The sequence below is a fragment of the Tupaia chinensis genome, unplaced genomic scaffold, assembly GCF_000334495.1.
Source record: "Tupaia chinensis unplaced genomic scaffold, TupChi_1.0 Scaffold000438_1, whole genome shotgun sequence".
Classification (NCBI taxonomy): Eukaryota; Metazoa; Chordata; class Mammalia; order Scandentia; family Tupaiidae; genus Tupaia; species Tupaia belangeri.
Genome location: NW_006159943.1, coordinates 253,717 through 264,876, shown reverse-complemented (window position 1 = coordinate 264,876; position 11,160 = coordinate 253,717). Strand labels below are relative to the sequence as shown.

Genomic DNA, 11,160 nt, shown 5'->3' with positions numbered 1-11,160 from the left:
CTCCGTTCCCAAGCCCTAGCCTTCACTCCCCTCAGAACAAAGGCTTCTGTTTTGCCGAGCTGGGGCCAGAGACGCAAGGTGGCTCTGGAGGCTGGGGGTCCCCTAGGAATCTCTAGGACCCAGCAGTGGAGTGTGGCGGGCAGGTGGGGTGGGAGCCCGGAGAGACTATTTCTTTGTTCTGAGTGGTGGAGAGGTGGCTGGCTTTGTGCGCAGGGCTGGGAATGGGGCTCAGGAGGGAGCAGGCAAGGCTGGCTGTTTGGGAGGAGAGTCAAGGAATTGGGGTCCTCTGGGAGGCTGAGGCTTTGGGGGCATAGAGTAAGATTCTAGGGGTCATAGAGGTTAGGGAAGGAGCTGCGGGGGGGAGGGGAGAGGGAGGGGGAAGGGAGATGAAGGCTTAGGGAAGTCACTGAGCGGCTGAAGGGGGTTGGACCGTGCCTAGAGAGGGAGCTGCTGGGGCCAGCAGAGGGGGTCAAAGGGGGTGTGATGTCAGTCCCCTTGGCTCTGGAGCGGTGACCTTGGAATCCGGGAGGAGGCAGATGTGGGTGTGAGGGCTTGTTACCTGTGCAACCGAAGGTGTGCCTGCCCGCCCGCCTTCCCAGTCTGCGCCCGGGAACAGCGATCTCCAAAGAAGTGGGGACTCGCTCTCTGGGCTGCCTCAGTGTGGTTTGGGGGGCCGCCCAGGAGCTAAGGCAGCGGATTAGTGGGGGCTTTCGGGGGCTTTGGGCTGGAAAAAGGAAGGGCTGACAGGAGCTGGCTGGACCCTTCTGGGTTTGTTTATGTCTCCATAGGGGAGGGTGCGGGTGGGGCTGCCGGCAGCAGCTGCCCCCTCCCAACCCCGCCGGCCTGCCCAGTGCCAGGAGGGCAGGGAGTCCTGGCACGGCTATTGTTCACTGGCACAAACGCCTGTCTGTTTGCGTCGCCCCCCCTGCTGCTCTCTCTGCTCCTCTCCCTCTCCTGGGCCGACAGGTGTGGCTGGGTGGGGGGTAGGCTGGGGTCCAGGATGCCCTGGTCTCAGGGTCCCTAACCTGATTTTAGTCCCCGTGACCCTTGGCACCCCTGTTCTGCCTCACCAGCCTGCCCACCCCGTGGCTCGGTGTCTCATCTTCCTTCATTAAACAAGCATTTATTAAGTGCCTTTGTGTGTTCGCTGATGTCTTTCTGTGTTGTTTCTGGCTTTGGCATTAGTATTTCCACTTGGCCGCCTTCCCATAGGCCTCCTGTCTTCGTCTTGTCCCTGGAAGCGCATAAAGGGACAGGGCCCTGCTGAGCCATCCCAAGCCCTCTTAGTCCCATGGCCAGGAAGCCTGACCTTCACTTCCCAGCCTGCAGCTCATTCCTCATGACTCATTGGCCTTCCCAGCCGGTGGCTCTGCACCTCTGCTGGCCAGGAGCTAAGCTGCAGGGAACTCGGATCCCAGTGGGTCCCTCCAGGGGCCATACCGAGGGTCTAGACAGAGGCCTCACGCCTCCAGGGAAGGGCAGTACCAATTGCACCTGGAGCAGAGGTGCTTGTGAGGCCCAGGGACTCCTCCAGAGGTCTTAGTTTGGACATACCGGGCGGGAAAGCAAGGGCAGCGGGGAGCTCCGGCCTCGCTTGGAGACGGTCCCACTCACCTGGGTGGCTCTGCCAGGCCTGCTGCCCCTGGGGGGCACAGGAAGCCAGAGTCCAGGCCTTGGCATTGCCCTGCCTTTTGTGCATGTCACTGTTTTCTCATCTCAGCCTGGGAGATTGAGTGGAGAGAAAGGGGAGGCTGCCTCTGAGCAGTCAGCAGTCAGCCGCCATTGCCCTCTGCCACTTGCCCGTCTTTCTTTCCCAGAGCGACCGAGATCTGGGCTGACAATGGAAGGAAGGTTTGGGTTGGCTGCCTTCTGACCTGGAGAGGAAACCCTCATGGTCTTAGCCAAAGGGAGCAGACGGAAACAAGGCTGGGAGGCTTCAGGAGGAGGGAGATAGGAGAAAAAAGGGGAGCAGAGCCTAAGGGATGAAGGGGTCCCTAGAGCAGGAAGGAGGGTGTTATGAGGCTCCTGGTCTTGGTATCCCTCCAGCTTTCCCTCTTTCCTTTTTATTTTTGGAGAGGTTTGTGCTATAGGGCACATGAGCTAGCCAGAAAGACAGAGGGACAGATACAGAAAGTGAGAAATCACCTCCTGGGGGGATGGCCCCGTCGCAGTCCCTTCTCCTCCACTCTCCCCTCGGGATCTTGGGCACGTGCACACACACACACACACACACACACACACACACACACACGCATGCGCACGCCCGCCATGAGTTTAAGCCACCGGGTCTGGGACTCAAACTGCAATTACATGGGAGTCCAGTGACGGCCATTACGCCAATTGCTGGTGCCCCCTCTTTTCTTATTTTATTTCTAGAAATGTGTTGAGTACCTGTTGTGTACTAGGCATTGTACTAGGTACTTTCACATTCTTTTTTCCACTTTATTGATTTATTTGTGACTGTCAAGCCACAGGATCTGGGATTCGAACTGCAATCGGTATGTGGGAATCCAGCACCATAACCACCATTCCACCTGCTGGCCCTTAAACTGTTTATTTAAAAAATACTTTTTTTGGGGTGCCAGCATGTGACATAGTGATGATGGTGCCAACCATAGTTTGAGTCCTGGACCTGGTAGCTTGAAAATCACTCTGGGCACGTGTGCCTAAAATCCCAAGAGGAGAATGGAGGCAAAGGGTTGCTAGTGGCCATCCCGCTCGGGGCAGGGGGTGATTTCTCACTCCTCTTACTGTCTCTCTGGCAAAAACCTTCATTTTTTTTTTTTTTCTATGTGGGTGCTAGAGGGCACAAAATGCAATCCCTCCACTTCCATCTCTCCTTCCTGTTGGAATTTTGGGCATGCACACACGCGTCCAGCCTGTTTCTCAGGCCGCTCCATCTGGGCCTCTATCTGCACAGTGGACCATGTGGGGCTGGTTGACTGCCCTAACCATTAGACTGTGGGGCTGGCCCTAAAAATAAAAAATTGTTTTTAGAATTATTTTATGTAACCTTATTTATTTATTTACGTATTTTAACTTGACCAGAGAGAGACAGAGACAAGAGAGGGAGAGAGAAAGTGAGAAAGCAAGCCGCCAGGTCCAAGACTCGAACTACAGTTGACCATGTGGGAGTTTAGCACCCTTAATCCCCCCACACCACCTGCCAGCCCCCCTAAATTTATTTTTTTTCTTTCCTGAGAGGGACAGAGAGGGGGAGCGAGCAGCACCCCCAACAGGGTGTTCGCTGCCGTCCACCCTAGTCTCGGCCAGCCTGGCTCGTGGGCGGGCATACCCTGTGTGCTCAGGAAGGACCTGGGATGCAGACCCAGGACCTTTCCATTCGAGTCCAGTCGTGTTGCCACTAACCACCATCACGTGACCCTGGATGGAGCAGCGGCAGAGATGACACCTGTGTTGCGTGGAAGCCTTCCCGTAAGGCATGTGGGAAGAGATGGTGTTGGACTGAGCGGGAGTGGCTTTTGAGCTCGCGGTGGGTGCCGTGGACTGTGGAGTAACGGGCCCTTTCCTGGTGGACAGGGGCATGGGAGTGAGGGCCGCCCTGCTGGGAGACCAGTGTGACTAAGTACCTGGGGAGGAGCAGGGCAGAGTGCAGAGTAGATACGGGCGAGCCTGCTTACTCCTCCAGAGCAGGCACCCCCGAGCAGCAGTCCTGTGTCCCTCCATCCTCACAGCTCAAGCCCTGGGGCGGGCACAGGCCTCCTCTGGGACAATAGCACTAGGCAGTGCCAGGGCCGCTTGCTGCCGGGCAGTGCCCTGCTGGGATGTGCTGCTGCTGTGGCTGCTGCCCGCTGCTGGCCCACCTAGAGAGGGGGTCGCTTCGAGAGAGGGTGAGTGTTGGAGGTGGACGAGGCAGGAGGACCTGGGCTGTCAAAGGGGCATTGGTGCCTTCCCGTCCCCACCTGTATCAGAGCTGGCCTGACACTGGACGGTGGGGGTAGAGGACAGAAGTCAGTGTGGAAAGGGGGGCATTTGGGGGCTTGGAGCAGTAACAGGGCAGATCTGCCCTCTTGGGAATGACCCCTCCTGCAGGCCTGCTGGTTTGATTTTTTTTCTTAATTGCCAGAGGGCGTGTGTGCTCACCTATGACAGAGAAGGAGAGGGGAAAAGCACCCTCCAACGAGGTGTGGTCATGCTGTAAGCTCTTCTCCTCCGTGTCTTCATCCTGTTGGAATTACGGGCATGCATGCACATGTGCCCCAGCGTGTTTTTCAAGCCACCGGGGCCACGATTTGAACCGTGGTCAGCCATGTGGATCTGGCTCCCTTAACCACTAGGGTGTGGGGCCTGTCTTTTTTTTTTTTTTTTTTTTTTTGGGTTGGGGGGGATCGCCGCCAGAGAAAGAAGGAAAGGGAGACAGCACCCCTTCGATCACGTGTGGCCATGCTGCAAGCCCTTCCCCTCTGTCTCTCCTGTCTCCTGTCGGATTTGGGACGTGCATGCACTCATGCCCGAGGTTTTTCAAGTCCCTGGGCCTGGGACTCAAACCACAGTTGGCCATGTGGGATCCAGGTCCTTTGACCACCAGGCTACAGGGCTAACCCATGCCCCTCCTATAAGGTTATTTCTTTATTTCTTCCATGAGTGAGACAGACAGAGAGGCAGCACCCCGACAGGGTCTTGACCCCTCAGTCCACCCCCAACCAGAACCAGTCCTAGATCGTGGGCGTGTGCCTGGCATACTCAGGAAGGTCCCTGAACTCAAACTTGGAGCCTCCACCTGTGGGCCAGCCTCACAGAGCACTGTGTTCTACTGCTGTGCCACCATCTGGCCTGCCTTTTTAATACTGTGCTGGGGGGGGGCAGCGGGTGACATAGTGGCTAAGGCACTGGACTCCCATGTGGTCAACCAGGGTTCGAGTCCCAGACTCAGTAGTTTGAAACTCATGCCGGGCATGTGTATGTGCATGCCCCAAATCCTGAGAGGAGAATGGAAAAGGGAATCTTTCCTGGGGGGTGATTTCTTTCTTTCTGTCTCTCTGGCGAGTTCAAACGCCCTATAGGAAAAACTTTTCAAAAAAAAAAAAATGCTGTTCTCGTGTTTGCTCGCTTGCTTTTAATTCAGATGTAGTAAGTGCTCAAACTTTGAATTTGTGTCCCTGAGAAGGCTGGGAGGGCAGGGAGGGAGAGCTGGTAGAGCGGATGGCAGTGGGAAGAGATCTTGGCTCTGTCTTTGGGGGTCTAGAAAGGTCTTCTAAAAGTTCTAATTTGGAGCAAAAGTGATGGAGTTAGGCCAAAGGGGGAATTTTCTGGTGGTCTAGGTAGTAGGTACCATTGAAGAAAAAAGGAGGCTGGACAATTTAGAGGCTGCAGTTAGAGGTTGGGAGCGTCCTGAGCAGCCCTAGATAGAGGAGGAGGGAAGTGTGAGGGGAAGGAGACAAAGCTGAGACTGGGAAAGCAGGGGTGAGGAGCAGAGGAGGGAGGAGGAGAGGAGAGTGGAGGAAAGAGAACTAGCAGGGAGTGGGGAGGGTGCGGGAGGAGGAGGACAGAGTGTACACCAGGCAGACCTGGAGCTCCTGTGGGAGGCAGGAGAGGGCTCTGGGCTCCCAGGAATCCCGCAAGTTAGGACTATGCAGCTCAGTGCCCCGCCCTGCACAGCTGACTCCACCCCTCCACACTTCCCCTTCTCTGTCTCCCCTTCCCCCACTTCTAGCTGTGTGACGTGCTGGGAGCCAGGACTAGTCTGCTGAGGACCACGCTAAGGGCCTCTCACCTGGCTGCTCTTTGTAATATAATTTTCCTTTTCCTTTTGGTAGAGGGTGCATGTGCTTGGGGCGGGGGGTGTGGGGGGGTGTTCACACCCCAATCCCTTCTCCTCCATCTCTTCCTCATTTTGGCTAGGATGCGAGCCACACGGTTGGCCATGTGGGATTCAGCCGCTCTAGCCACCAGGTCACAGAGCCAGCCCTGTACACATTTTTAAGGTTTATTTATTCATATACTTTATTCTAAGAAAAGGAGACAGGGACCTCCAGCAGGGCCCTCATGCTATAATCCACCCCTGCCTTGTCCAGTCTGGATCAGGGGCTCAGCCTGCCCGGCATACTCAGGGAGGCGCCCTCCATGTGTCAGCATCAGAGGGCTGTGCTTCACCTCTGCCACACTGCTCGGCCCTCATGCTGCCCTACTTTCTGATGGACAGGTACATCTTCGAGAGAAACAGAAAGCAAGAAATCACACACACACACCCCCAGGGGAATGGCCGCGCCGCAATCCCTTCTCCTCTATTCTCCTCTCTGGATTTTGAGCATGCACACACACGCGCCCGGCATGAGTTTCAAGCCTCCAGGTCCATGGCTCGAACTGCAGTCGACTCTGTGGGAGTCCAGCAGTGCAACTGCTACTCCATCTGCTGGTTTCCAGGCAGGGATATCTTGGAAGAAGAGGTTTTGTCAGCTTGTATTTCTGTTCTTCCTCCTCCACAAGGGGAGGAAAACCCCAGAAATCTGAGGCCACAGCTGAGGAAGGTCCTAGGATAGGTAAGAAGAATGGTATCTCTTTCTTCTCAACTCATAGACTTTTTGAGAAGTGTAAGGGCTGAGGAGAGACAGGAAGGAGGTTTAAGTCAAGGTGAGAAAAAGTCTCCCCCATTTCTAGAGAGACCACAGCTGGAGTATGAAGGGTAGATGTCAGAAAGGACTTCCTGGGGCCAGCAGGTGGCATGGCCTGGTGGTTAGGGTGCTGGACTCCCATATGGCCGACCACGGCTTGAGTCCTGGACCTAGAAGCTTGGAAATCATGGCAGGTTGGGGCCAGCAGATGGCGTGGTGTTTAAAGGCACTGGATTCCCACAGTTTGAGTCCTGGACCTGGCGACTTGCTTTCTCGCTTTCCCTTTCTCTCTCTCTGTCTCTATTTGGTCAAATTGAAAAATAATAATAACAAATTAAATAAATAAATAATTCTTTAAAAAAATAAAGAGGAAAGAAAAAGAATATCACGCTGGGTGTGTGAGAGTGCATATCCAGAATCCCAGGAGGAGAATGAGGGAGAAAGGATTGCGGTGTGGCCATCTCCCTGGAGTGATTTTTCAGTTTTCCTCTCTCTGTCTGTCTCTGGCAAGTGCATGCATCCTCTGGCAAAACTGTTTTAAAAAAATAAAAAAGGCCTTCCTGTCCTGGGAGAAACCAATTGGTTGAGGAACAGCAGAGGGAGCTATTCTGGGTTTTCTGGAGAACAGTGTGAGAGGGGTCAAAGTTAGACTGCAGGAGAGATTTTCCTACTGAGAGCAGCCGAGGTGGCTGCCAGCGTGTCCGTCCTCGGAGACCCCAGAGAGGGGGGCCAGGAGGTGGCGCTGTGTTGTTGGGGCTGGATCCGCAGGGACTGTCCCCAGTGCGAATCCTGGGGCCTCCTGAGCATGCCAGGCAAGCATGTGACCTTGATCCAGGCTGACTGAGACTGAGGGTGGGTCACAGCACAGAGACCCTGCTGAGAATGCGCCTCCCTCTCTGTGTCTCTCTCAAAAAATACAAATAAGTAAACTTAAAAGAAGTACATACATAAGAGGTCCCAGAGAAGAGGGGACCTAAGACCACAACCTGGTTCTCCCTGCCTCGAGGTTAGTGGGAACCCTGCCTCCCACACAGAGGCCCCATGCCCTGGCTCAGTGTGGGTAGAACAGTTAGAGCCTTGGGGTCCTGAGCTCTGGGTCGGGGTGACAGTGGAGGCGTTCTGCTGGCCACAGCCAGCCTCTTAAGGGGCTCTCCGGCCCCCCCACTGTGACTGCCACGGAGACAGCGGCTCCAACACCGTTGTCATGGTTATAAGAGGAGCTAACTCCCATAGATTGGAAAGCGCTGGTGAGCTGGCACCCTCCGCTTCGTCTGCTCTCCCCTCCTCTCTGCGCATCTTCCCCCCAGCACAGAGAAGAGTACAGCCGCTCGGGGGCGAGCAGAGCTGGGGCTGGGAGGTGGAGTGAGGACGCAGAGACCTAGAGCCAGGGAGATGAGCGGCAACAGGAGGCAGCCCAGCCGCAGGGGCCAGGTAGGGCAGGGGCCCGGGAGCCCTGCGGGGCTGGCCGCCCTGGAGCCTGGCCTGGGGACTCCCGGACAGCCACCTCTGAGGCTGTGGCAGCCTCTGCTGTAGGGACTGGTGTCTATCCAGCACACCGAGGCAGGCATCTCTCCCTTGCCTCTGCCCTCAGACTGTCCCTCTGGACCCCAGGCATCCTGGCACCTTCCAGCCTCACTTCCTGTCTCTCTCGCTCTTTCCACAGACCCGGGAAAAGGAGAAGATGAAGGAAGCCAAGGATGCCCGCTATACCAACGGGCACCTCTTCACCACCATCTCCGTGTCGGGCATGACCATGTGCTACGCCTGTAACAAGAGCATCACCGCCAAGGAAGCCCTCATCTGCCCGAGTAAGTTGTTCAGACCCGAACGTCCCTCTGACTCGGTGCCCACTGACCTAATCTTTCCATCTGTCCTCTCCGACCTGGCTCAGAAGGGTCTCTCCTGAGCCCAGCTGGCCCCAGTGCCAGGGCCAGCTGCTTGACCCGCTGCTCCCTGTGCTCCCGCTGAGGGTGGTGGCTGCAATATGGCAGGAGCGGGGACGTGGGGGTGGGGAGGCTGGGGTGCCCCCCTTGCAGCTGTCCTCCCTGGGTCTCCCCCTTGTGCTCTGAGCAGCTGCTGAGGGTTAGGACTGGCTGGAGAAAGAGCAGGATGGGTGTGTGTGGAGGGCCAGGGTGGGGTGAGAGGGGCTGGGTGGAGAGCTGCCAGCCTTGCAGCTCGTTCTGCCCATCTTCAGGCAGAACTTGACGTCAGGACTTTAGGGTCCCCTCGGTCCTTCCCTCCCACAGCCCATGGGTGGAGCAGAAGATGGAGTTAGAACCCTTCCCCGCAGCTTTCTAGTCTTACACCGGGAGAAACGGGGGCCACAGCAGGGATGCCTGTGACCAGGGAGTGGGGTTAGAGCTCCGGCCTTCACCCGCGTCTGAGAGTAGCCTGTGCTTAGGGAGTGTCCGTTCTTTTCTACCACACCTAGACAGCGCTCTGGCCTTGCCCGGCACAGCCGACCCCTCACGAACATAGGCAGAGGTGAATTGAGCAGAAGTGGAGAGTTGGGGCCTGCTGCCACGCTGGCGGGCCTAAAGCTGCACCCCTAAATCCCTACGGAACTTGGAGAAGAAACCCCCAGAAAGAACCAGGGAGGCCTCCCTGCTCCCTCACTGCTCAATTTAGAGTTATGAGGATGAGGAGGGAACCCCAATCTAGATCCCTCCCAAGACCTGACAAAATTCCCAATCCGGAAGCTTGTTGCCAGGGGAACCGGGGAGGCGGGCAGCGCTATTTTGAGAGCAGGTGGAAAGCGGAGGTTCGATCCAGAGACACTGAGTGTTGGGGGGTGGAGAAGGGAGCTCCAGGGGGGGTGGGGGCAGCTGCAGCCCCCTCTTGGGTCTGTCCGCTCTGCCCCACCCTGTTCGCCTTGTATTTGTGGAAGTGAGCGTGGTGCTGGGTATTGTCTAAGGGACGGAGCAGAGTTTCCGGTGTTGTTAGACACTGAGGAGGGGAGGCTGGAAGGGGCAAGGGCTGAGGGCCTCTCAGGGGAGGAGGCAGCAACCAGGGGTCCCAGTGCCCAGGCTTGGCTACTCCTTTCCTCACTCTTCTCTACTCCTTGGCAAGGTGGGGCAGAGGACGGGGGAGAAGCAGATGAAGTTGGGGTCTGTGGTTTGCTGGAGTTGGGGAGCAGGACTCCCCAGGCCTGGGAGGGAGACTGATTGCAGTCAGTGCAGGAGCAGGCAGGCTTGGCAGGGAGGGCCCATGGACCCAGCAGCCTGGGAGCTGCCTGGCCAGGGCCTGTGTGGAGCACGTGCGGCCTCTGCCCTCAGGCACACGTGAGTTTAACCCCCCTTCCCCCGCCCCCAGCGGTGTGACTTCTGGCAGATGGCTTCCCCTCTGCAGGATGGTGCCTCATCTGTGCAGTGAGGAAGACTGAGCCGTCCTCAGGGGTGCTGGGGTGCAGTAAATGCGGAGTACTCACTAGTGCCCGGGGAGTGCCCCCCCAGCTGCCTGTGCTGTCTTCTGTTCTGTGGGAGTCCTCTCCTCCACCTTGGTGCTTCTTGAGCCCATCTCTGGCAGCCAGTAACCCCTTTCTCCCCCTAGCTATCCTCAGGCCGTTGTGGGGCCAGGGTCAGCATTGCCTACCCCGCCTGTCGCTTAGTTTGGCTCAACACCATGGCACTGTACTTCATTTCCTGCTTGAAGGAAGAGGGAGGTGGAGAAGGAGGGTGGGGCATGGAAATGGGGAGGAGTCAAAAAGGGGGAGTCTCTGAGGACCCTGCGGCCAGGGGGAGAAGGGTGTCTGCATGTGGGCGTGTGTCCCCTCCTGCACCACCGGCCCTCCCGTCACCCTCTCTACCCGCCCTCCCAGCCTGCAATGTGACTATCCACAACCGCTGTAAAGACACCCTGGCCAACTGTACCAAGGTCAAGCAGAAGGTGAGACGGCGGGTGGGCAGCGGGTGGGGGAGAGGGAAGCGAGTGTGTGGCACCCTCCGGCCTCTCCCCTTCTTCCCCTCCCTGTGTTCCTCAACCCCTCCTCCTGGGACAGCCCAGACCTCCCCGCCAGGCCTCAGGCCCACTGCTGGACAGTCCCCGTGGCCCTGATGCCCTTAACTCAGTGATCATCCGCCCACCTCCTGCCCCACACCTGTGGGGGTGACCGTAGGGTGACAGCTATTCTTGGTGTCTCTCTTGCCCTCTGTCTCACAGCAACAGAAAGCTGCCCTGCTGAAGAACAACACGGCTTTGCAGTCTGTTTCTCTTCGCAGTAAGAGTGAGTCGTGGTGGGGCGGAAGGACCCCTGTCCACCCTGATCCTGGGACTCTCAGCCCGTGGGGTCTGCTGCCCCCGTGAGGGCATTCCCAGGCACAGCATCTTCCTTCCCTCAAGTGGAGGTGGGCGGTTCTGGGCATAGGGGTGGTCCAGACAGATACCTGGGCTTAGAGGCAGGACGGGAAAGCCCAGATGCAAGCTGGGCTGGCCGAGGGCTTGGGCTGGCTGGCACCTGAGCCTGGCTTTGACCTGTATTATTATTCTGAGTTATCTGCACTGCAGTTTGGGAGTGTAGGTGACAGCTGTTGGGTGTTAGTTCAGATGGTTTTGGTGTAACAGAAAGAGAGTGTGGTGCTTAGGCACAGAG

At 57.2% G+C, this 11,160-nt stretch overlaps 1 protein-coding gene across 1 annotated transcript in view; it reads left to right on the top strand.

Moving 5' to 3' along the window:
* Nucleotides 1-11,160, top strand: part of ARHGEF2 (Rho/Rac guanine nucleotide exchange factor 2) — a gene marked incomplete in the record, with an annotated part of 107,371 nt that overhangs the window by 69,895 nt on the left and 26,316 nt on the right. Inside the window, 3 exon segments of the mRNA XM_027774480.1 lie at nucleotides 8,236-8,380; nucleotides 10,390-10,457; nucleotides 10,731-10,794. Of these exon segments, the coding sequence (XP_027630281.1) occupies nucleotides 8,236-8,380; nucleotides 10,390-10,457; nucleotides 10,731-10,794 (277 nt within the window).